The sequence below is a fragment of the Tupaia chinensis genome, unplaced genomic scaffold (assembly GCF_000334495.1).
Source record: "Tupaia chinensis unplaced genomic scaffold, TupChi_1.0 Scaffold000077_1, whole genome shotgun sequence".
In the NCBI taxonomy this organism is placed as follows: Eukaryota; Metazoa; Chordata; class Mammalia; order Scandentia; family Tupaiidae; genus Tupaia; species Tupaia belangeri.
Window position 1 is genome coordinate 2,125,539 of NW_006159538.1, and position 26,530 is coordinate 2,152,068.

General features: G+C 36.8%; 1 protein-coding gene and 1 long non-coding RNA gene across 10 annotated transcripts in view; one reads left to right on the plus strand and one right to left on the minus strand.

The window, feature by feature from the left end:
* The window catches only part of LOC102467821 (uncharacterized), a 17,217-nt gene extending 17,080 nt beyond the window's left edge, over nt 1–137 (minus strand). Inside the window, exon 1 of the long non-coding RNA XR_333671.1 lies at nt 1–137. This exon is cut by the window's left edge and continues 71 nt beyond it. This is a non-coding gene — a long non-coding RNA (uncharacterized LOC102467821).
* The window catches only part of SOX6 (SRY-box transcription factor 6), a 666,092-nt gene that overhangs the window by 195,686 nt on the left and 443,876 nt on the right, over nt 1–26,530 (plus strand). The window contains exon 1 of one of the 9 annotated variants that reach the window (XM_006142517.2): nt 213–278. The exons of 3 other annotated variants lie outside the window; for them this stretch is intronic. Coding sequence is in view for 1 of the 6 variants with exons in the window: in XM_006142512.3 (XP_006142574.1) it covers nt 4,523–4,557 (35 nt within the window). In the remaining 5 variants the exon portion in view is untranslated. Of the gene's footprint in view, nt 1–212; nt 279–4,395; nt 4,580–12,733; nt 12,785–24,671; nt 24,761–26,530 lie in introns of those variants that run through there. 5 more of the 9 variants (XM_006142512.3, XM_006142520.3, XM_006142519.2 and 2 more) reach the window with 5 other exon arrangements.

A 26,530-nucleotide genomic window follows, 5' to 3' on the forward strand; every position in this document is an offset into this window, starting at 1 on the left:
CTGTGGCCCTTCTCTGATATCCAAGTACTTTTGTTTCTCTTTCTCTTTGCCTCTCTGTCAAAGCAAAGAGACTTTTAAGGGAAATGTTGAGTTACACCCAAACTGCTTCCACTGAGAAGAATTAATCCAGCTCTCTGATCATGGGCCTATTGTTTGTTTAGAACCCAGTGTTAATGAGGGCACAATGCTAGTCTTGATCCTTATATGGACCTATTGGCTTTGCTCTGTTCCATGGCCTAGGATCAGTGCTCTAATGATTGAAACTTGCTAAAGACCAGGTGAGAAGAATTTGTTGATCAAAACACTAGAAAACCAGTGCAAATTGCATTCTTTCTGATATCATCCTTCTTTGTAAAGGGCAAGCCATCATTTAGGATTTTGCTTTAAAACAAACTTATTATTAAGATAAGTTGTAAAGGAATGTGGAAAAGTGAAAGGGACTTGAAAAGGATTTTATTATGCTACTTTTTTCTTTTCTCCATTAATTGGGTAATTCTTAAAATAATTTTCTCTATGCCATTTCGTTTCCTTTTTAATATCTTTGGATGCAAGATTGAGCTTTGCTGGCCTTTATTTCTTGTTCCTCGGATGTTAGTGCCAGCTTTGGCAGCCCTCATTGTCATTGCTGGCTCAAATGAAGGAATGGCTGAAGGCTCCTTTTGGAGACCCACTTTACTGGTTATTTTAATTGCTCACAGGGATAATTGTTGAGTGGTGCTATAGGATAGTATTTCCTTTGCCACAGGGTTTAGGAATTCTGCCCAGTAATCACTCCTACTCCTGCTGGATGAGTGTTAGCGAGTAGAAAGACTGGCTCTAGGTATCTTCCTGCAAGTATGTGTAGGGACCTTGCCAGAATACCCTTGGGAAATTGGTCAGTCATCATGGATACTTTCTTCATTGGCCTTTTTGTTCTTATGGTCAAGAACAGAGAATCTGCAAAGCTTAAAATTAGCTTCTTAATCTTATTCCTAGGACACCTTCTCAGGTAGTGCCGTTTTCTTTTTCTGATTTTCAGGTTTTGGGATGGTCAAACCTGTAACATTCTATGGTCATAGATAATTGATACAACCTCAGATAACTTCCCTTCCAAAGGACATAACTGGACAAATGTCACTTATGATCCTGAGTGATTTCTTGCTGTTCCAATGACAGTATCTATTTGACATTGGTTTCAAGAAATTACTAGAACAAGCCATTTAGTGATACTTACATGAAACTAGACTTAAAATGGAATATGTTTTCTCCGTGGGGAGAAAACATCTCCCATCCAGTTTATATATTCACCTAATGTAGGGTAGCCTTATGGCACTGAATCGTCTAGTACATAAAGAGAGGTTTGGTAGAAAATGTAAGTAGGGCATGTAATTGAATACAATTCATATAGTAGAAACACAAGTGACACTATATCCTTTGTCAAGAGCAACTTTCGATTAGGGAGAGGGCGTGGTGAATGGAATCCATGAAACGGGGAAACAAGATCTGAAAAGGGAAAGTTGATTTACCTTGGGGTGTTTAAACATGGCAAAGTCTAAAAATGAATGTTGTGAATGAAGACTGAGCTTTCAGATCTTAACTCCACTGACACTCTGCAAGACCGATTTATTAAAGACGGGAACAGCTTGATTGAAAAGAGGGCAAAAGATAGTTTTGTTGGGGACATGGTTCTTTCATTTCTTCTTTGTGCTTTGAAATCATGACTGTTGTCTTTTCTAATTTCATTCTCTCTATAGTATTGCTATTTCATGTATTTTCTTTTGTGGTAGAAAGAAGCCTGCTTTTTAGTGGTTATATAAAAAGTAATTGGCTGAGACTCCTCTGGACGGAGGCAAGGCTTTCGAACACATCTTGACAGTTACGGCCCCCTGTTCATCTAGAGCTGTACTCAGAGAAGTGGTGCTGGATGGAGAACCTGGACTTGGTTAATTCATCATATGACTCGGAAAGGCCCTTATTATCTTGCACAGCAGTGTGGTCACCTGGTGGTAGGTCATTAGCATTTTAGTCTTCTTTTCCTCACAACAATGCACAACATGCTAATTAGAGGATTCTGAAAGCTAAGTAACCTGTTTTAAAATCAGACATTTTAATTTGCAGCTTTAATGGCTGTTTTTATAATAACTGGCTTTATTGGGGGTAAAAGCACTTCTCATGTTTTACTAGCAAGGCAGAGTATAACAGAAGCTGACAAAATTAAAAACCTCATAATGCGACCTTTGCCTGGGATAAAAGGCTGTTTCATAACAATTTCCTTTTGTTCTTTGTTTAAGCCATTACTCTAAAAGGAGCCTCCGATTAATCTAAGTAAATGCATCATTACAGTACTAATCCATGTCCTTCTGTCAGTGTCTGTTTTAATTAAATAAGAAATGCTAGCAGAAAGATATCACGCACAAAGCTGTGATTGGAGAAAGAAGCACTGGTTGATCAAGGAAAAGATTAAAAAGGGCTTTACTGTTTTGTCCATTTGCATAACTCCAGATGCCACAGTGTTTCAGGTTGAAAAGAAAACTTACAAAAGACTTTAACACATTTCACTCTTATAGATTCAAAATAATGGGATTTGCCAATGAAATTCTAATCATCCAATTTATCACATGTTAGACATTCCAGCGCAAGGAGTAGAACAGGCTTAGGGCGTGTCTTTTTAACCTTTTATGCAGTGTCGTATCTGTGAAAACATACTTGCCAAATTTGCATGCATTTTTTCCCCTTATTTCAGGTGAAATAGATGGTGAAGCCTGGTTGTGAACATACAAAGTGAAATATGTATTTTTTCCTTTATAAAGTACCATGTAACTTTTTGTTTTGTTTTGCTTATTTTAAAAAGTAGTTTTCTACTGATAAAATATTGAGAATTTAGATGCTTAATTGCTTATTAACAATGAAAAGTGCATGTACTAAATGCTTATAAGATGAATATTGCTACACTGATACTTAGAAACTCTTCTTAGCAGTAGAGTTGCAGAATTCCCAGGGTGAGGGCTTTCTCCATATACGGGCCATTATTTGATGTAATGAAAAGAGAAAGTGTGCAACAGTGAGATTGTTAATTAATTTAGCCTAACAAGATGAAGATAAATGAAGCAAAACACAGATTGAATGAAGCAAGAGGTCTTATTTACAATTTAATACATTTTTATATAATGCAGATTCACTTGGTAAAAAACAAACAGACCCCACTTCAAATACCCGCTAACAAAAATAGTAAATCTCCTCCCTACAATTCAACACTAAAATCCTGATCTGACTTACAGAAAACATGTACTGTGGCTCCACATAGAAGACACTTTTACAGTGTGTAAACAGTGCTTTTCTACTGCTGAGAATCTTACACTAGTTAACCTTTAACTTCAGTGTTTTATTATTCTCGCTATAGACCAGGGATGACCATAAGAATAATTATTTAGAAACCATTGGGTTTATTGTTCTGTAGATTATTTTAAGACATCTTTCTTCATTTGTATAATAATGATCTTAATACTTTAAAAAATTTTAGCCAAAGGGAAGAAGCTCAAAAGTAGGGGGAAAAAAGAAAGGAAAAGAAAGGCTGGCTGCCTTTTTTACATGTGCTTGAACCTGTAGCAATTGTACAGAATTCTTAAATTAGCATTATTTTTTAAAAGTCCCTCTTTCAGAGATTAATGAGTTTTATCCAGTATTTGACCTTTTATCATTCTTGCTTTCTGCTCAGAAGTACTTCCTTCCTTCCTACTGTAGCTAGAAAAGACCGTCTCTTATCTTATGTTACTGTAGGCAGTGGTAACAGGGCTTTCTACAAATGGTGTTATTATGGTCACTATGTTTTTATCTGAGGGGTCACGAACAAATCCATGCAACTGCTTCTAAGGATTTCAATAAATAGGACTTTTTATCCAGACAATCGCCTTTTATGTTACTTTTAAACAAAACTACTAGTCCATCAAGAGTTTCAAAAGAAAACAATTCCACAGAGTGCCGGTATGGCCGCCAGACCAATCATCATGGCCCCCATTCTCCAGTCCTTTATTTTTCAAGTCCACAACAATAGGTTGTTGATTCAATGGACAAGACCAGAACAATTAAGTTCTCTGTTTAGCAGCAGTGCAGCATTTTAATGCCCTTCTCTAATAATGGTCTCATTATTGTTATTCTAAGACTGGGCCTCAGGAGGAGGAATATTTGCTGGAGGTACGTCATTATTTTGCAAATTTCGATTAGCTCATCATGTTGTCTGTAGTGTGAAAATCGTAGCTAATTAGGGCAGCCAGTTAGACTACCAGCTTTTGAGCTTATGAGTTAAAAGGTAGCATACTTGATAGGCCAGTGATGTGAAAAAGGTGGTAAAAAGGAGGATTAGAGCAGTTGCCTTAGTAACTCCAACTTCCATCTGTGAGGGAACAATGGACTTGTGTTTCTCCCCCACCTTGGTGTAAAAATTGGTTTTGTTTTGAAAGGACAGGGTTCTTTTTATGACAATCTGGAATTCAGCCCAACTGAGTGTAGTTTTAGTTGTTAGGAGAGACCATTGGGGATAGGAAAGATGAAAGGTCATGGTGAGCTTCAAGGACATGAAAGGTTGTTGTCTCATGTAACAATGGTAGATTGTTTTTTTCTAATATTTCTAGCCAACCCCTAAGTCAGGTGATGGAACAAATGCCTACAGTTTAGTCAGGTGAAACAGGAGGGGGTGGGGGAAGAAAAGGAGAAAGATAGGGTAAGAGAGAGTTTGTACTTTGTAAGAAAAGAAAAGAAAAGAAAAGAAAAGAAAAGAAAAGAAAAGAAAAGAAAAGAAAAGAAAAGAAAAGAAAAGAAAAGAAAAGAAAAGAAAAGAAAAGAAAAGAAAAGAAAAGAAAAGAAAAGAAAAGAAAAGAAAAGAAAAGAAAAGAAAAGAAAAGAAAAGAAAAAAGAAAAGAAAAGAAAAGAAAAGGGTAACTCCAATTTGCTTTTATTAAACAAAGCAATATTTCTTTGTCACCATCTCTGAGATTCCAGTGTGCTTTGGACGGTTTGCCTCTGTGGGCCATCACATCTCTGGGAAGCTCTCCAATGTGTTAGGAAATGTGATTTAAGCTTTCTTCCTGAACTCCCAGGAGGACCAGTGATGTGATACTTAACAATAAATTTAGTTGTTGTAGCTTTCTCACATTATTGGTGTTCTTAAAAGGTTTTCTTTCAAATGCACACTGAATAAAATGAATGATAAATATGAAAGAAATTTGTTTCACCACTCTACAGGGTTTTATCATAAATTCTATGACTTCCATCACAGAAAGTTTACAGGAAACTGTATAGATGTTGCTGCAATAGCAACACAAATTTTTCTCTATGTACATAAGAAAATGCCACAATTTTAAAAGCTATTGGGGTCTTTGTATACAGGAGAGATGATCAAAAAGGACTGAATGTAGTGCTATTTCTTTAAAACCCTTTAAACCAAATCACCCTCTCTGGGTTCAAAATACATTTATTTTAGCAAAATGAGCAGATTCTATTTTCCTCCCTTTAATATCAACATTAAAATACCTAGTTGTGATTATTGTTGTTGGTAGTATGTGTGTGTCTTAAGAATCAGAGGGAGTATAGGAGTAAGTGAACTTTATTTTTTATTTGGGAAAAAAACATGTTTTGATGCTCTAAGAAATCTTCATAATTCTTCGTCTCTATTATTCTGAAACAACTTTTGAGTGATGGAGGCTGGATTTGGTCCATGGAGTTGGGGAGATCTTCAAATTATTATTTTTGTTTGTTTGTTTGTTTTCTCTTCCTTTCTTTCTTTCTTTCTTTCTTTTTTTTTGGAGAGGGCGCATGCGCTCGCCAGAAACACAGAGAGCGACAGAGAGACAGAAAGCCAGAAATCATCCCCTGAGGGGATGGCCAGGCTGCAATCCCTTCTCCTTCATTCTCCTCTCGGGATCTTGGGCATGCACGCACACCCACCCGGCGTGAGTTTAAGCCACCGGGTCTGGGACTCGAACCGCGGTGAGCTACATGGGAGTTCAGCGACATAGCCATTACGCTAACTGCTGGTCCCTTCTTCAAATTATTTTTAATCCTGGGTCTTGGGTCTTTATTTTCTTTTTCTAGCTGCCATCCTTTATTGATGTAGCCTTTGTTTGTTTGTTTGTTTGTTTTAGAAGCTGTGTTCTTTTAATTCATTGTAGCTACCTCATAGACTTCCCATGTCATGAAACTTTGGAGCTTAAGAACTTTTGAGATCATGTAGTTCAATTCTTATACTTGAAAAGAAGAAAAGTGAGATTGAAAATTTGAAATGACTTGCTCAAGACGGTTCTCCTAGTTAGAGGTAGTAGATGAATGACAGCCATTTGCTATACTGTTTAAATATGAAAACATGAACTCAAAGGAAGAATTTATAATAAAAAAATATAGGTGCATAACTTCTTTGCTAATCACTTTAGTGGTTGAAGGAGAGAGAGAATAAAGCTCAAACTGGTAGTGACTGGGATTCAGATAAGGTGTTTTGTAATTATTAAGGCTCTATTTATTAATTTAATGTAATTGTTTTAGACAAGGTCTTGCTATTGCCTTGGACTCCCAGCTGGGACTACAGGCATGTGTCTCCCACCAGGCTGTCTCTTTATAAGGGGTCTCACTGTGTTGTTGGCCAACTTTAAGCGTGAGGTCTTCTGACCACAGTCTCCAGAATCACTGGGATTACAGGTGCCCACCACCACATCCAGCCTTTAGGGTGAACTGTGAACTCAACCTGGGGGTCTCACATGGTCCCAGCCTGTGGAGTGCAGTGTCAGCAGTGTGGGCCATGGTGGCTAGTCCCATTTTAATCCAAATGAGCTTTTCCCTCCTCTCTGTCAACACACACACACACACACACACACACACACACAAGCTCCAGCACAGGGCCATCTATTATTCTGAAACAACTTTTGAGTGATGGAGGCTGGATTTGGTCCATGGAGTTGGGGAGATCTTCAAATTATTATTTTTGTTTGTTTGTTTGTTTTCTCTTCCTTTCTTTCTTTCTTTCTTTCTTTTTTTTTGGAGAGGGCGCATGCGCTCGCCAGAAACACAGAGAGCGACAGAGAGACAGAAAGCCAGAAATCATCCCCTGAGGGGATGGCCAGGCTGCAATCCCTTCTCCTTCATTCTCCTCTCGGGATCTTGGGCATGCACGCACACCCACCCGGCGTGAGTTTAAGCCACCGGGTCTGGGACTCGAACCGCGGTGAGCTACATGGGAGTTCAGCGACATAGCCATTACGCTAACTGCTGGTCCCTTCTTCAAATTATTTTTAATCCTGGGTCTTGGGTCTTTATTTTCTTTTTCTAGCTGCCATCCTTTATTGATGTAGCCTTTGTTTGTTTGTTTGTTTGTTTTAGAAGCTGTGTTCTTTTAATTCATTGTAGCTACCTCATAGACTTCCCATGTCATGAAACTTTGGAGCTTAAGAACTTTTGAGATCATGTAGTTCAATTCTTATACTTGAAAAGAAGAAAAGTGAGATTGAAAATTTGAAATGACTTGCTCAAGACGGTTCTCCTAGTTAGAGGTAGTAGATGAATGACAGCCATTTGCTATACTGTTTAAATATGAAAACATGAACTCAAAGGAAGAATTTATAATAAAAAAATATAGGTGCATAACTTCTTTGCTAATCACTTTAGTGGTTGAAGGAGAGAGAGAATAAAGCTCAAACTGGTAGTGACTGGGATTCAGATAAGGTGTTTTGTAATTATTAAGGCTCTATTTATTAATTTAATGTAATTGTTTTAGACAAGGTCTTGCTATTGCCTTGGACTCCCAGCTGGGACTACAGGCATGTGTCTCCCACCAGGCTGTCTCTTTATAAGGGGTCTCACTGTGTTGTTGGCCAACTTTAAGCGTGAGGTCTTCTGACCACAGTCTCCAGAATCACTGGGATTACAGGTGCCCACCACCACATCCAGCCTTTAGGGTGAACTGTGAACTCAACCTGGGGGTCTCACATGGTCCCAGCCTGTGGAGTGCAGTGTCAGCAGTGTGGGCCATGGTGGCTAGTCCCATTTTAATCCAAATGAGCTTTTCCCTCCTCTCTGTCAACACACACACACACACACACACACACACACACAAGCTCCAGCACAGGGCCAGCTGGTGGTATGGTGGTTAAGGCAGCTGGAGACTACATGGCCAACTGTGTGAGTTGAGTTCTGGACCCACAGCTTGAAAAACATGCTGGTGTGTATGCATGTGTGTGCCCAAAATCCTGAAAGGAGAATGGAGGAGAAGATACTGTGGTGTGGCCATCCCCAGAGGGTAGGGTGCAATTTCTCATTGTTTCTTGCTCTCCGGCTAGTGTATGTGCCCCATAGCAAAAAATCTTAAAAATCCCTGCCCTCAAAAAAACAAAAACAAAACAAAACAAAACAACAACAACAAAACAAACCTGGGAAAATAGGTACCAAGGTACTAGCACAGAATCCGGGATTTGCAAACCTTTCTTGATCCAGGCATGGTGTGAGACACTTTTATAAACATAATTATAACTCTAGGATTTAAATACTTTTTATTCCCAGTCTGCTAAACAAGTTAACTGTTTTGATTTTTTGATATTTGTTTTTTTTAGTTTTTGTGTGTGTACAAAGGGACTTGATGTTATTGAACTTAAATATAGATGGTATGATACATCAAAATTGGTATATGATTGAAAAATTCAATATACATTTGGAATATTTTAAGGCTATAAATTTGTAGTCTATCCAAAAACAGACATCCTAAACAAATATGAACTATAATGCTTACATCAATATAAATGTCATGGTTTTATTTTTAGAATCATTCAGGAAATAGTTAGAAAATTTGAACTATATTTAAACATAAAGGAGAAAATAAGATGATCCATAATTTTACCTTATTATTAAATAAAGAAGGAATTTTTCCCTAGTAACATTTTGGCATGTTTCATGCCATTCTTTTATTTGTATGAGAAGAGATAAAGTGCCTGGTTTGTTACTGTCTTCTCTCTGGTGCCCAGTACCATGCCTGGCTTATAGGAGGTACAAGAAAAACAGTTAAGTAAAATTTTTAAATTTGCTAAATTGCATATAAATTTCTATATTTAAAATATTTTATTGGATTTCCCCATGTTAATACTTTCTAAAGAGCAATTAAAATCACTACATCAGGGCCTGGGAGGTGGCGTGGTGGTTAAGGACACTGGTCTCTCACATGGCTGATCATGGTTCAATTGCTGGACCTGGCAGCTTGCTTTTTTTTCTCACTTTCCCTTTTTCTCTCTATCTCTGTCCCTCTCTGGTCAAATTAAAATAAAGTTAAATAAAATAATCCTTAAAAAATCACTACATCATCTATAGTCATATGGATGCACCACTATTTGTTTTACCATGAAATTACTGATTTACATCTTCTTGCTACTATGTTATCTAGTACAAAAGTTAAGTTATACGAGCATGTTCTATTTCTTATTAAATGTGGTTAAATTTTTTAAATTGATGAAAAAAGTTCTTTTTTTAAAAATTTTTTTAGAGATTTTTGCTACAGGGCGTGTGCACTCACCAGATAGAGACAGACAGAAAGTGAGAAATCATCCTCCAAGGGGGATGGCCATGCTGCAGTCCTTTCTCCTCCATTCTGCTTTTGGGATTTTGGGCACACGTGTACACATGCATGCACATGTGCCTGGTGTGAAGTTTAAGCCACCATGTCTGGGACTCAAACTGCTGTTGACTACATGGGAGTACAGTGACATAACCATTACGTCATCTGCTGATCCTGAAAATAAAAAACCATTCTTAGAGATCGTTGTACCTGATTTAACTCCATCACCTCCTTCAAGTTGTTGTTTACTGGTCTTCTGCTTATGATGTCTATCTTGACTGCCCTATTTAAAATTGCAACCCTCCAAACATTGCTGATTTCTCTAATGCTATTCTAGTTGTTTGCATAGCCTTGATCGGTGTTTAACATACCGTGTAATTTTTATGTCTTTAAACATTAGAATGTAAGCTCTATGATGGCAGAGAATTTCTTTCTTTCTTTTTTTTTTTTTTTTTTTTTTACTGTTTTCATCACACATATTCTCCAGTGCCTTTAACAATGCCTAAAATATAGCAGGTGCTCAACAATATTGAATGCATCTATTGAAACAGAAAGTGAAAGTGACTGTTTTTAGAGCCAAAAATTAATCCCTTTTTTTTCTTTCACATAGGCAACTCTTGTCATACAGTTTATGTACTGGCTAAGGACTTCAGTTTTAAAATGTACACCTTATCCAGTTAAGTCAATAATTGCATTTGACTGAATCTGAGACTAAAGTTGGATAAAGCCTATCACGTGATGACTGTCCCAGGCTTTTGCCCCTTGATGTGAGTCTGAACTCCCACTTCCGGTAGGTGGTTCTGGATGAGCAATGGCACCAATGTCAGCCCAAATGATCCCTTTCCAAATCTGGAGAACATTTTACTAAATCTCTTAAGGTTTAGGCCTGACCTGGGGAAACTCAGGCTATTGGATTGCTTATCCATATTTTAGGATGATTTTACCTTTCTCTTGCTGTAATGGATATTGGCTCTATTTTTGAAATTTCCTTATAAAGGACATTTCACAAACTCTTATTTATGTTTTTTCACTTTTTTCCCTTTAAAAATAAGATAAAACAACCAAAAAATCACCTTTTTTTTGATTATCTTGTACATTAATATGTTTATATGTTAATTATCCTTTATATAACAATTATTTATTTTTAAAATTAAATTTTTTAGAGAGATTTTTCTATAGGGCACATGTACTCACCAGAGAGAGACAGAGAGAGACAGAAAACCAGAAATTACCACCAGAGGAGAGGGCCATGCCACAATTCCTTCTCCTCCATTCTCCTCTCAGAATTTTGGGCATGCATGCACAGGCGCCTGGTGTGTTTTAAGCTGCTGGGTCTGGGACTCAAAACAGGGTTGTCTATGTGGGAGTCCAGTTATGTAACCATTACACCATTTGCCGGTCCCTATAATAACACCTTTTATAGCTACAGTAAACCCTTAAATCTGTAAGATATTCATAATTTCAAAGTTCTTTAGTATATAAAATTTTGTTTAATTATCAAAATATTCTGAGACACATAGGGCGTGGCTTATTGTATCCATAGTACAGATGAGGGACTGAGGTGAAGAAAAGTCATGAGTCTTAGTCTAGATCCCAAATCTGGAAAGCATTAGAGAGGCCATGAGAAATCCAAGTCTTCTGAGTTCTACCAGTTCAGTTACCTTGTTTTCCTTGAGCTGTTTTAACCTTCTTTCCAGGTTTAAATAATCATCTTTGTGTTGAACATTTTTAGTGGATTCCATGAAAATAAAAGCATGTAGTTAGAATTAAAAATAGTTTTAAATCTTATTTTATCTGTTCTACCATTCCAGTTCTCAAGGACTTTCTTTCAGCTTTTTATGGGTGTTAATTTTTCCATAAGCATTGTATCTTCCTTCATTCTAACCATGAACATTGCTTTTGTGGCAGTGCATGAAACTACTGATTACCATGCCTGTCTTTTGACTCTTTAGCCAGTCGTTCATTTCAAATCTCTGGATGTGACAAAGCAAGTCCTGTCCATCACAGCAGGTATAGAGTAGACTGGTGTGGGTCTCCTAGGATGGAAATAGCCTTGGAAGAAAGCTAATAGAGCAGACAGAATGTATTGGTATTAGCTAAAAGATTACATGATGGACACTAACAAATGTAGTCCATTATAGAACTGTGGTTTAAACAGGAAATTAAACTGTTTCAAAAAGCAGAAAAGCAAAAAAAAATTAAAAAACATTTTGGGACAAGTGATTCTGAGAGATTTATGCAGTTCGGCTTCGATAAAACCATGGACATCAAATGGGGTTCAAGGACAGATCCCAGTTTCTGAATAGTCTGCCCGTAAAAGATTACCAAGGCCATGGAAGGGTCCTAACTTTAGATGGGCTAGTGCATTATGCAGGAAGGTGAGGTAGAATCTAGTTATTGGAATCAAGGCTAAAGCTCAAGGTCAAACTAACAACAAGAACAACTAATTCTATCTTGTGTCTCAGGGCTTGTGTTGGGATCTCTCTTACAGGAGGTCAGGAATAGTCTTAGAGCAGTGGTTCTTAAACTTTTACGTACATAGAAACCACTTGGGGTGTTTAGGATTTCTGAAGTGAGACCAGGAATCTATATTTTCCACAGATGTACCAGATTATTCAGATGCAAGTGTTAACAGATAATATTTGGAGAAAATTGCCAGAAACACCAAGATGTCACTTGTTGGATAAAGGACCAAGTAGCTACAACTATTGGGAGAGAAGGCAGTTAGAATTTCAAAGACAGACCTTTGTACTAAGAGAAAAAAATCTCTATTCTCAGGGCTGAGTTGTGTTTATCTGCATGTAAGAAGGCAGTAAACATGGCATGCACTGGACCGCTATGGTATAACTTACTAGGTTTCTCTCTTCATGTATCTTGTTTCTTGTGTTAGTGCTTTTGTAATATCTAAAAAGACTTAATACCTTTTAGAGTAAAAGAGTATGCCTGTTCTTTTATGCCTAATCTAAACCGTTCTTCATTTTTACTTTCCATTTGTTATCTGCATGATTAAATTTCCCTATTTCCTTCCCCCTTCGTAAATTGATTAGCATGAGTTGTGCAGACTGCTGTAAAGCTAAGGGTTAACCAGAAGAGAATTACAAATGAACTATCTGGAAAGTTGATTATTAATCCAGCTAGAGAAGAAATATCCTTTTACTTAGCAAGAATGAGTATCCGAAGAGCTGATAATATTGTTCAGGCAATGGGGTGGAATGGCAGAGCTTGGTAAGTAAAACAAAACTTGGAATTAATGTTTTATATCCATTTTTTAAATGAATAGAATGTTGATATTTTTAAACCATTAAGTCTAATATGGTTTACAAGCTGCTGGAACAGATCTAAAAAGTTCCAAATGTGTTTATTAATGAGATCTCTAGATAGACTTTCCGTAAAAGTTAACCAAAAAGTATTTACTTAACTAGATAAAAATATTTAATTTTGAATATTAAAAAAATATGCAATTAGATTTGTGATTAAGAACAAGGAAGTGGGCATGGAGGAATGATTACTAAAACAATCTAAGTTCAAACCTCAACTAATATAAACTGACGAATCTGGAGTGACAAACTGTTTTCCTTCTTTTTTCACAAGAGCAAGTTCTGGGTTCTTAGGTATTAAAATATGATCAGAAGTATAATAGTCATGCGAAGATTCAGTGAGATAGTTTTCAGACTTCTAGGTAACAAAAACTGTCGTAGGTTCTGATATTTTCAGGGTTACAAGATTCATTTCATCGTGATGTTTAATTTAAGACCTTTTTAAAGACAGCTTTTATTGTATTTGTGAATTGGAAGGAAAGAGAAATGAGAGGATCTGTGCTATTTGTTCAAAGAAAATTAAGTGAAAAGATAGGATTTTAATAATGTTCCTTCTCCAAAGGCTTCTCCTCCTATTGTAGGAGAAATTTTGATGTCAATATTCAATTCTATAAGATTGAAATTTTGTATGAATTGCTTGATATTACAAAAATGAGCCTTTAAATACAATATAGCCCATACCGAAAATTCTTAAGGTTTTATGTAATCATAAATAATTTCAATGTAGCATTATTGTACTTGGGAAAAGTTAGTAAACATGTTACACTTGCCTTAAATTGCAATCGTGCACCAACAAATGCAAGATACTTACATTTTCTTCAAATGTTTATCTTTAGTGACAATAACAACATCTCAAATTAACATTTTGTTACTTAATGCTTAAATGAGCACAGAATGAATGTATGTCATTTTCAAGAACTGTAAATTCAGTGCTGGAAATATATGTTATCTGTGTGCACGTGTTTGTGTATGTACATTTGTGTATACACATATGCAAATTATATATATTCAAAATGTCAGAACACCATTTGGCTCCATAATATACAGCCATTTTTTTTTTAATTCTAATGTTTAGCCCACATTTAGGACTGGGAATAGTAGACTTTAGTCAAGTGAAATAATAAAAATAATAGTTAACACTTATTGACCTCCTGTGTGCTAAATGCTGTAAGAATTTGATCTCATTTAATCTTCATATTAACTCTGTGGTTATTGGAAAGCTATGAGGATTATAGCGTATGCTAAAACAAAAGATAAGCTAATTAAAAGGTCTGTAACATCTGATGCTAAAAGTCTCGAAAATAAAGGCCCAGGAAACAAAATGTGTAAGAGGGGAGATCCTAATATATGTGTGCTTGTGTTTATCAAAATTATGATAATTTACTATGAGCCTGGGAAAGAAGAGGGGGATGAAATGAACCAGTAAAGTCTTAGCATCCATTAATTAAAATTTATTTATTATGAAAATTTCAGTCATCTAAAATATAAAAAATATATAAAAATATATTCCAAGTAGTATTATGTTGTTTATAAGAAATAAAACAGTACCAATAGAACTGATGCCTTTTCCAATTTTACAACTCCCTCTCTTCATGTAAGTGGCCACCACTCTCTTGAATTTGGTGTTTTCCATGCTCATGCTTTCTCTTCTTCTTATGTTTAAATTCCATCTTCATTGTATAGTAGGAAAAAAAAAAAAAACACCTACCATTCTTTGGGATCCAAGAAAGACTTTTTCTTGGCTTCCTATCACACTTTAATTAAAACAACAACAAAAAGAACCCTAAACATGAGAGACCTTGGCCCTGCAGAATCTTGCCCTGCACTCTCAGGTCTTGCATTTTTCCTCTCATTCTTTCTGATCCAGCACCCATACTGGTCTACTATCAGTGTGTTAGACCATCCAGGTTCTTTCCTGCCCCAGTGTCTTCACATAATGCTTCTGTCTTCTCAACTGGAATGCTTTCTCTCCACCCTTCATTAGAATGATTCCCCCTCATTCTCCAGGTCTCCTTTTAACTGTAATTTCTTTCTAGCAACCTTTCCTGGTCCTTCCAGCTCAATCTTGTCTGCCTGCAAAGATATTGCCTCCCACCCTTTCATTTATTTTAGCAGATCTTGCCATGTAAAATCTTGTATTTAATTATGTGATTTTTGTTTAGTGTCTGTCTTTCACTCTGGATAGGCCTGTTTTGTTCTCGGGTGTTTTCCCTGGCTTGTGGCACACACAGTCTTGCACATTATAGGCATTCAATAAATATTTGTCGTTGTTATCAGGGAGAGGAATGTAGTAAGTGAGAAAGAGGAAAAAGGGACATTGAGAGAAAGCACATAAAAGTGGAGTCTTCTGCTCGGTTTGGATATACTGTTCAGATACAGTTATGCAGCACGACTGGCAAATCTTGGGCTGAGGGACCTTTTTTGTTTGTTACCATGTAGCTATAAAACATTTAATAGCTTTAAGCAATTGTTCTTTTTTTTTTTTTTTCTGCGTAATCTTTCACTTCTGTGTACTCATTTTAGAGAATCTACATCCCTGGATGCAGAAACTGAGCTTTCAAATGATAGATTTAGAGTCACCCCAGTGGCTATAATCCTACTGTGGAACACTATGGTGGGCTCTAAAAACCTGGAAAAACTTAACATGCAGTTGAGGAAATACACCTGGTACTTTTGCAGAGAAAAGCAATGAGGCTACTTATAAGAGTTTTAAGGTGGATAATTATAACTAAAATATTCATAGTGGTGACAGTTGCTATAATATTGCTAAGCAGTTTGATTTTTTTTTTTCTAGGAGAATATAGAAAAGGTTATAAAAAAGGAAAAAGAAAATGAAGTCAGTCTGAGAGAAAAGCTGGGGTTTCTGAAATGTCAGGATATACTTATGTTGCATTCTATGTAAATCTTTGCTGACATTTGTAATTAAAGTCCAAGGTTAAAAGGTTATGCCGGAGTGTTGTTTTTTGTTGGTAGTAGAGACAAAGGAGATATAAAAAAAAGAGGATAAAAAAAGAGAATTTAATTAAAATATCTTGATGTTAAAAGGAGGGGATTTGTAGAGTGTTTCACTTGTGGCCATATTAATTGCACTTATTAGTAACAATATTGCACTTTATATTTTTAAATGAACTTTTTAATATATTATCAATGTTCTTTATATTTTTATTATACTTTATATTTTTAAATGAACTTATAAATATATTATCTTCTACCATTATAGTACCTGTGAAATAGTTAAAGCTGGGCTCTTTTTCTTTCTTTTTTTTTTAAGAGACATTTTTGCTATAGGGCACATGCACTCACTGGAGAGATGGAAGAGAGAGACCGAGAGACAGGGAGTGAGAAATCAACCCCCCAGGGAGTATGGCCACACTGCAGTCCCTTCTCCTTCATTCACCTCTTTGGATTTTGGGCACACATGCACATGTGCCTGGTGTGAGTTTTAAGTTGCCGGGTATGGGACTTGAACCAAGGTCGACTACATGGGAGTCCAACAACGTAACCATTATTACACCATCTGCTGGTCCCAAAGCAACGCTCTTGTTACCTTTCTTTCATAGCTAGGGAAACTGGAAAAGAAAATCCAACAAGAGCTGGCATTAACCGTTTTATAATTTTTTTTTTATAAATTTATAAGTGTAACTTTCTAGACATGATGAATATTCACTTTACTCCTTGCCCCTCTAAAAATATTGAGATTGGAGGGGTTGGCAGGTGGCGTGGTGGTTGGGGGCGGTGGACTCCCACACGGCCAACTGTGGTTTGAATCCTGAACCTGGCGGCCTGCTTTCTCACTTGGCCCTCTCTCCCTCTGTCTCTCTTTGGTCAAATTGAAAAATATTGAGATTGAAGAGTAAGATCAAGTTCTTTTTTTTGGAGAGTTTTTTTTTTTTTTTTATTATTACTTTTTTTCCTGTAGGGTGCATGTGCTCACCAGAAAGACAGAGAGAGACAGAGAGACAGAAAGCGAGAAATCACTCCCCCCCGGGGAATGGCCATGCTGCAATCCCTTCTCCTCCATTCTCCTCTTGGGATCTTGGGCATGCACGCACATGCACCTGGCGTGAGTTTAAGCCACTGGGCCCGGGACTCGGACGGCAGTCGACTACGTGGGAGTTCAGTGACATAGCCATTACACCAACTGCTGGTCCTAGATCAAGTTCTTCTAAGGACTAGAATGAATTAGATAGATGCTCTCCATAGATTTTCTAGACTTAAAAGTTTTTTTTTTTTCCACCCTAGTGTAGTTAACAATGGAAATAATATGGTTAAATACTTACAGTTAACAGACACATATTTCTAAGCTGTGATAAATTAAGTCTTGGTGGATGAAGTTTAAAATAAGGAGAAACAGGTGTGCCTCTACAAGAATGGCATACCATAGTTGGAGTAAATTAATTGCAACTCAGTGAAACCATGTGATAAAGCAGAGGGTATGAGCCCCTGGGTAGAAACTCAAGTCATGTGAACACAATGAGCACTTCTTAGTACACGTTTTTAAAAAAGAAAAAGTGGAGGGCAATATTTATGTCACATATATGCACATGTGCAAGTAAGTGGAGAGCTTTTCTTTAAAGACAAATGCCAGGAGGTATTTGTAATGATTACCCAAGAAGGCTGTTGCTGCATTAAGTTAAGAAGCCAAATCTTGTGTATTGCAGTTGGACAAATGGCCTGGTTGCAGAGAAATTAAATTTCTCACACCTTCCTCGGCTAGTTTGAAGAAGCTTCCCTTAGGTTAAAAGAACCAGACATATTTATTCTGAAAAACAGAGGTCTGCAGAGAATATGGTAGCTGTCCTGAGATGGCCAGAGTGCCTCCACAGGGAAAAGAGTCTATACGATGGAGGGCCCCAGACAAGGAGCAGGGGACAATCTCAGGGAGCCAGAGTCACAGGCAAGTAGAAGAAGGAACTTTTAATTGTTATGGGTGTCTAAAAATGAATTGGGTTGTCTTGTCACTAGAATTGATGAGAGAAATCAGAATGTTGGTATGCCAAATTATTTCAACTCTAAAGTTTATGACGTGCCTTCTAAGAGTCACCTGGCTAAGATATAAAAATGAGTCACCGTAAGGGACAAAGACATATGTGAAGTCAAAAATGAACTTCCCAAGGGCCAGGTTTAATTTGCAGGTTGCTTGAGTACATGAATAATTTTTTAAAAAGATATGTCTTTATCTGTCAGCAGCCATTGATACATGCTTGGGATTACCTCAAGTAAGAACTTTAGAGTTGATTAGGTATCCCCAAACCTCAGAAAAAATCATGTAAGAAAATGGGACTAGATTATACAGGGGAATAAGAGACATCTGTTTCTCCATAGGGGCTTGATAAGAATTAAAAAAATATTTATTTATTACTTTTTTAATTGTGAAAGGGTGAGTGTGCTCTTCAAGGAGAGAGAGAGAGAGAGAGAGAGAATTAAGAACAGAAGGAGAGAGAGAGAGAGAGAGAGGAGAAAGCATCTTCCAACCTTGCAGTGGGGAGTAGATGCACTGCAATTCCTTCTCCATTTTTCTATCATGAGATATTTGGCATGCATACATAAATGTGTTTCTTAAGGCACTTGAGCCAGGATTCAAATTGTAGTTGGCGATGTGGGATCCATCCAATTCCCTTAACCACTAGGCTATGGAGTCTGACTCTGGTGAACCAGAATTTTTATCTGAGGAAGAATAGATTTTAAAAAGTAATAATAAATATTTTACTTACTTTTTTTTTTGAGAGAGATTTAGAGTGTGTGTGCTCGCGAGACAGAGAGAAACAGAGAGACAGAAATCACCCCCCAGGGGGGATGGCCATGCTACAATCCCTTCTCCAATCTCCTCGGGATTTTGGGCATGCACACACACATGCCCAGCATGAGTTTTAGGTCACCGGGTCTGGGACTCAAACTACAGTTGACCATGTGGGAGTCCAGCAATGTAACCATTTTGCCATCTGCTGGTCCCAAATTATTTTATTTACTTTCTAATGGGCTCCTGATCTTCTAGTACGTGAAGATAAAGGATCACATTTTTTTTAAAAAGTATTCTTTTTTTTTTCACTTCATTTATTTTAATTTGACCTGAGAGGGAGGGAGAGAGAAAGGGAGAGAGAGAGGTATTCATTCCTTTATTTTAATTTGTCCAGAGAGAAAGAGAGAGAGAAAGTGGGAAAGCAAACTACCAAGTCCAGGGCTGAAACTGCAATCTGCCATGTGGGAGTCCAGTGCCCTTATCCACCATGCCACCTGCTGGCCCCAAAAGATCACATTTTTATGTATCTTAGAGATTTCATTCACTTTAATGTCTCCTTATTTTTTAAAGTTTTATTTACTTATTTCTTTCATGAGAGAGAGAGAGATAGAGATAGAGATAAAGAGAGACAGAGAGAGAGAGAGAGCGAGCTCCTCCAACAGGGTCTTGATGCCACGATCCATCCCTAGCCTCAGCCTGCCCTGTATCATGGATTCACATGGCACACATGTATTTAGTGTACTCAGCAAAGTCTCTGGACTTGAGCCTAGATTCTTCCCTTGTGGGACACTATCTGGCCTCTAGTTTGTCCTTATTGAGTAATACTTTTATTTAAAAAATTAAAAATATTTCAAAATTATACAAGTAAAACATGCATACATTCTTTTATTTTTGTTTTGGGGAAAGAGAGGAAAAGGGGGAGACAGAGATAGGAATCTCCAATAGGATTTCACTGTCATCCTCCTCCTGCTCTAGACTTCCAGTTAGCTAGGATTAAAGGCATACATCTTTTTTTTTCTTTTTTTTGAGAGGTTTTTTCACTATAGGGCATGTGCGTTCGCCAGACAGACAGAGAGACATAGAGACAGAAAGCGAGAAATCACCCCCCAGGGAGGATGGCCACACCGCAATCCCTTCTCCTCCATTCTCCTCTTGGGATCTTGGGCACACACGCACATGTGCCTGGCGTGAGTTTAAGCCACCGGATCTGGGACTCAAACTGTGGTAGACTACGTGGGAGTCCAGCGACATAGCCATTATGCTAACTGCTGGTCCCAAAGGCATACATCTTTGCAAGACAAATTCAGGTTAGCCTGGGAACCAAACTCAGGCCTCCTATGCAACTTCCAGGCTTCCATGAGGTGGCACTATTTGTGGCAAATACAGTTTGGTTGTAGAACAATGCCTGGAATATAGAAGGCAATCATTAAACATTTCTTGAATTAATAATTATTTTTTTAAAAAGTGAAGGAAATTTTTTCTAGTATCTCCCCTCACCCTAAATTTTATTTCTGCTCAAGCATCACTACTGTTTTCAATTTGGTTTGTATTCCTGCAGACTTCTTTCTATATATCTTATAGAACTATATACAATTATTTGGAAATTTGTAGTTTTATTTTGCATGAGGATAATACTCTTCTCTTTCACATATATTGCTTTATATGTACTTTACATATTCATTTTTTGAGTTTAAAATTATGGCTTGGAGTTCTATGCCAGTTTATATAACTTTAACTTATTTTCTTGTGCATACTAGTTTATATTGTGCATGTACCACTGTTACGTTGATAGACATCTAAATTATTTACGATTTAAATATTCTCAACTGAAATTTGAGAGATGGCAAAACCTGACTATTTTCTCTCTCTCACTCTCTCTCTCTCTCTTTTTTTTTTTTGAGAGAATTTTTCTACAGAGCACATGCACTTGCTGGAGAGACAAAGAAACAGAAAGCGAAAAATCACCTAGGGGTGGTGGGGGGAGGATGGCCAAACTGCAATCCCTTCTCCTCTATTCTCCTTTCGGAATTTTGGGCACACATGCACACACATCTGGCATGAGTTTTAAGCCACTGAGTCCAGAACGTGAACCGCAGTGGTCCTCCTGACTATTTTCTTTTAAAATACATAAAATGGGCATAGAAAACTTCTATTTGGTAGGGTTATGATAATTAAATATATAGACAAAGATACCTAGTAGTTACTGTATCCTTAATAAAGATGCATCCTCTCCCTTTTCCAAGCCTTCTTTCCTTAAATCATATACTTGAAGGTAGGACTGGAAGAATAAGAGCATGTTATCTCTCACCTTCTCGTTTTCATCTTCCCCAATATGTTATTTGCATTGCTGACTGAACTTTTAATCCTTACTCTGATGGCTGTTGAAGGTGGTGACTAAGTGCCACTTGCCTTCATTGCTCTTCAGTGATTGGCTTGATAAGAAAAATGTTTACTATAAACCCATGCATTTCTTCCTTCTTCCTTCATTGACTAAACATCAACTTGTGTCTACTCTATGCGAGGCACAAGGGGATAAATGAAAAATACATGATTTCTACAGACAATAATCTTACAAAATTATGGAAGAGATACATATATAAAGTAATAAATACAGCATAATGTGTTTGGAGGTTGGGTAAATCTGGGATTGGAACAACTAACTCTTTTTGGGAAGGTTTTCATGGAATAGGTAATAGGGAGATGGAAACTTAAAGGTTTATTGAAATGTCATTGAACAAAGAACTTATAGGCAGAGGAATAGAATGTGTAAAGACATGGAAGAGTGAGAAAGTGTGACATCATTTAATCTGTCATTAGGCAATGCAAAGGTCTTCATCGGAGAGTAACTGGTAGGGAAAAGGCCACTTTAATCCACTGAAAACAGAGTATGAATAACAACTATAAACTCTGGACAAAACACAAAAACCTGCTATATGTAGGCTCTGGAGAGCAGCTCAAAGCAAGCTAAATCTTGAGAAGAGATGACTTCTTCTGGAGGGAGAGAAGGAGGGCAACTGGATAAGTTTGCTATTTTCAGGATTTCCAGCATGGAGGCAGGCTCTGGTCTGTTCCAGCTAGGGTTAGTAAAACTAAAATAATAATAATAATAAAACAAAAACAGTCTTCTTTCTGGCCTGGAGCACCAGAACAGATGGGACAACGATAGTGGCTGGGAAGTGAGGCGGTGATCCTGGAAAGAGACATAGAGGGGGAACCCCAACTTCTTTATATAAACTTTGTCCAAATCTCTGACTTACTCTCAAACCATGTACACACAGGATAGACTTTATATGGCCCAGGGAAGCTAAAAGAATCAAATGATATTCAAATTGCTGCTCACTGTGGGTGAGACAATGTGCAGTTTTGAACTAAGCATGTAAGCTTCCTGCTAAAATAAGCAGAGGCATTCTTTAGAGAGCTATAAAAGATTCCAGAGTCTCTGTGGCATAGTGATCACAATGACTAAGATGTAATCCAAAATTCCTCATCATATGAAGAAACATGGAAAAGTACACAAGAAAAAATAAAGGGGGCACATCTCAGCAGAAAGGGGGGAGGAAGAGAGAGAGAAAGAGAGAGAAATGATAAAAAAGCCAAATGAAAACATAAAACTAAAAAACTTTTCTGAAATAAGGAAATTGTCGGGAACCAGCAGTTAGTGTAATGGCTATGTCGCTGGACTCCCACGTAGTTGACCGCGGTTCGCGTCCCGGACCCAGTGGCTTAAAACTCACGCCGGGCGCATGTGCGCACGTGCCCAAGATCCCGAGAGGAGAATGGAGGAGAAGGGATTGCGGCGTGACCATCCCCCCTGGGGGGTGATTTCTCGCTTTCTGTCTCTCTGTCTCTCTCTGTCTGTCTGGTGAGCACACACGCCCTATAGTGAAAACCTCTCCAAAAAAAAAAAGGAAATTGTCTGCTGGGATAATCAACAGAATAGAGATGAGAGAGGAAAAGATCGGTAGAATTGAAGACAGAACATGAGCTTCAGAAAATAAAGAAAGTAATATTAAGGTAGAAAAAATATTAAAGAAATAATGGCTTAAGATTTTCTAAGTTTGGTAAAAAAAATATACGTTTACAGATTTCAGGAGTTTAGCAAACTCTAAGCAAAGAATATCACTCTTATGTATCTAATAGTTAAATTACTGGAAACAAGAAAAATTTATAGGCAAAAGTTGCTGTTTTTCTAAAGTTCAAGAAGAAAGAGAATACAACTTATTAATATCAGAAATAAAAGAGGAATTATCACTATATCTCTTGATATGAAAGACAGTAAGAGAACATTATGAACATCCTTATGCAAATCATTGTATAACTTAGATGAAATAAATCAATTCTTCAAAAAATAAAACTTACCAAAACTGACACAAGATGAAACAGAAAATCTATATGACACCTCACCTATGGAAGAAACTGTAGAAGTTAAGTAAAAGAATTTTTATAGAGAAAATTCTAGGTTCAAATGGTTTCACTGATAGCAACCATTTAAGAAGTACTATCAGTCTTACAGAAACTCTTACAAAAAATACAAGAGGGAACAATTCCTACTCACTTTATAAGGCTAATATAAACCCTAACACTGAATCTGAAAAAACATTACCAAAAAAAAAATTACAGACCGTTTTCTTCATAGCCATAGAAACAAATTAAATCTGGCAATTCAGAAAAAGAAATCATAACCAAGGAAGGTTTAAGCCCAGGAATGTGAGGTTGGTATGACATTGGGAAATTTCACTGTACTAACAGAGTAAATGAGAAATGTCATATGATTGTTTTAATAGATACATAAAAACACATTCATCACTAAAAATTCCTAGCAAACTAGAAATGAAATGTAACTTCCTTAATCTAGAAAGGGCATCTATGAAAACCTACAACGAACATCATGTTTCAGGGTGAAGTATTGAAAGCTTTCTTCCCATGAGGGAAAATAGTTAATGTCTATGTTCAGCCATCCTGCTTGACATTGTATTGAAGAACCTAACCATTATGATAAGACAAGGCAAGGAAACAAAATACATAAACATCTGAAAGGAGAAAAGTTGAACTATATCTGCATCTTTGGCAAAGTCATGTGATATAAGGTTGATATCTTTTGTATTTTAATATGCTAAGTAGGTAGGGATCCAAATTCTATGGTAAACAGTGAAAAAATGATTTCATTTTATCCAACCTTAAATATTAAAACTAAATAAAAATAAGCTTATATACATATCAGCTTTCATTTGTAATTCTAACTATGCATTACTTTTTAGGATCCTTAGTTATATTTTTAAGAGTAACTTTTCACATCAAATGTTGTGATAACATAATCACTTTTGACATTGTAGTACCATCATAAAAGGGTAATTTAGGCCAGCTGGCGGTGTGGTGTGTGTTTAAGGTGGCTAGATCCCACATGGCTGACTGTGTGGTTTGAGTTCCGATGTTGTGGCTTGAAAACATGCTGGGCATATGTCCATGCATGCCCAAAGTCCTGAAAAATCATGAGAAATGGAGAAGGGATTGTGGCATGACTGTTCACATGAGGGGGGGTGCTTTGTCTTTGTCTCTCTGTCTCTCTCTGGTGAGCGTATGTCCCCTATTTTTTTTAAAGTATAATTTTTGCAAAGAAAAATTTCTAAGGACTTTGCTTAATCTTTTTATATTCAAATGATTCTCTTTAGAACAATCTACCATATCAACTGTTGTTGCTGCAAGCTTTTACTTCTTTAGTTTTTATATAGGTTAACTGTAATTTCTTGATATGTTAATGATTTGAGCTATTCTCCAATACTATATCTTTGCTTCATGAAATCCTGCATCTTTTGCAAATCTGGACATTTCACTTTGAAATAATTGATATACTATTGCAGTCACTTCACATTTTTATTTTGAAGATAGGCTACATCAGTATACAGTATAATATCCAGTAAGCAGCTAGCCTGATTTTCAACCTTGGCTGAAATTACCTGTTAATATTTAAAAGTATCACTATACTTAGGCTACACTTCAAATGATTAAATCATTTTCTGGGAATGGGTCTCAGGCATCCCTCTTTTTTTTTTTAAAGGTTTCCATGTGATTCCAGTATACAGACAAGTTTGAAGCCACTGAGGACTGATTATCAAAAATACCTTGACCCAAATGAGTGAGAAACATGTTGAGTCAATCTGTGGGATGTTTGAGCAAAAACTAGTTTTATTAATGTTAATTTATTTAGTGAATATTTTTTATATTTTCATGTCTTTTACTTCCTGTGTAATTTTTGTGGCTCATTTGATAAATATTTGGATAATGAGAATCTCCTATTTTTTAGAGTGCCAAGTATGTATAGGCCAGGATTCAGTGGCAAACTAAAATGTAGGTTGTAAATAGGAGTTTACAATCCAAAGAAGAGGAAGGCATTAAATAAATATTTCATTGTAAGATGATAAATACTATGAAAGAAAAGAGAGACCTAATGAGGGCTTGGAATCAAGGATAGTGACTGTGTTAGTGATATTAAAGCTGAGACATAAAAGATAAGTGGGAGATAGTTTAGTGAAGAGGAAACATAAGAGGGAACCATACTAAAAGAATGCCGTAAGTTGGGAAGGAGCTTACAAGCTCTAGGAGCAGAAATCAGGCAAAGACTAGAGAACAAGAAATCAGGCGAAGATGACTAGAGAACAATCCAGAAGAATGAGAGAATATCAAGTCTTATGTTCCAAAGTGTTTGCCCAGGTACCAGAAGATAGGATCAGAAAGATGGTTCGGAATCAAACTTATTAATCAATATTGTATCCTTATGTAGGAATCAATATCCTTTAGGTGATGAGGAAAAAACAAAGGTTTTTAAACAAGAGGTGACATCAGATTTCATCTTTTAGACCACAACTCGGGTTCAAAAAAGTAACTTTTTTTATGTGATGTCCCCAATTTAGAATCAGGAAAGTCAACTATTCTTTGGTTTGTATTTTTTGTGCTGCAATGCAATTATTAAAGTTGAATGGATTTCTCTTCCAATTCTTATTACCTCACTTTCCAAGCTGAAGGCAAAACCTCATGTATGAGGACAAAAAACCCCTCTACTAGTATTCTTTAAGAGCCATATGCATACCAACAGGCAGTACTTCCCCGGAGTTTTAATTTTGCCAAAGATGGCTTTGAAATAAGGCCAGGAGCTTGAAAGCCATACTCCAGGGATTGACCCCAGAGAACAATATGGCTCCAGATACCACAGATCTCTGAACATACAAAAGTGGCCCAAGGCAATTCAACAGCCACAGACATGAAGCTATCCTCTCAGTTTGAATGACTTCTAGCTGTAGCAGAGGAAGTGGGAGTGAAAAAAAATGCAAAATATCAATTAAATAATCTTTTACATATTTCTCTCCTTTGGACTCGATTCAGTCACAAATGATACAGCAGTTGACTGGGATTTCCACTGCATTAATTAATTCAAAAGAGCAAAAATGGAATCAGAACCAGGAACTTATTTATTATGCCCTTCTTTCTTTTAAGCCTCATGAAAAACTCAACGTCTCTTGTGATCTCAGGAGTCTGAATTTCTAAGACTTGGGTACATTCAAATTAAAATGGATTAAAATATGCTCTCAAACATAATAATAAAGGAAAGATATTTAATTTATTATTATTTACCTTCCTGTTTACTGAAAAGTCTTTCTCTTAAGTGATGAAAATTAGACTGGAAAATAATGATGCTACTGAGAGTTAGGCACACCGAAAAAGCATTTTCATTTGTTTTCAAGATAAAATGCACTTCAGAAAACAGCTTATAGGTATGATTTAGGTCTACTCTCCTTTTATTATAAAATATAATTGTCCCTGATGCTAAAAATGGCATCTGTTGCTTTAACCCACTGACAATCAGCGTTCAAATAGAAATGAAATAGTCACCCGTGAGTAGATCTGGAGATACCAAGCTTT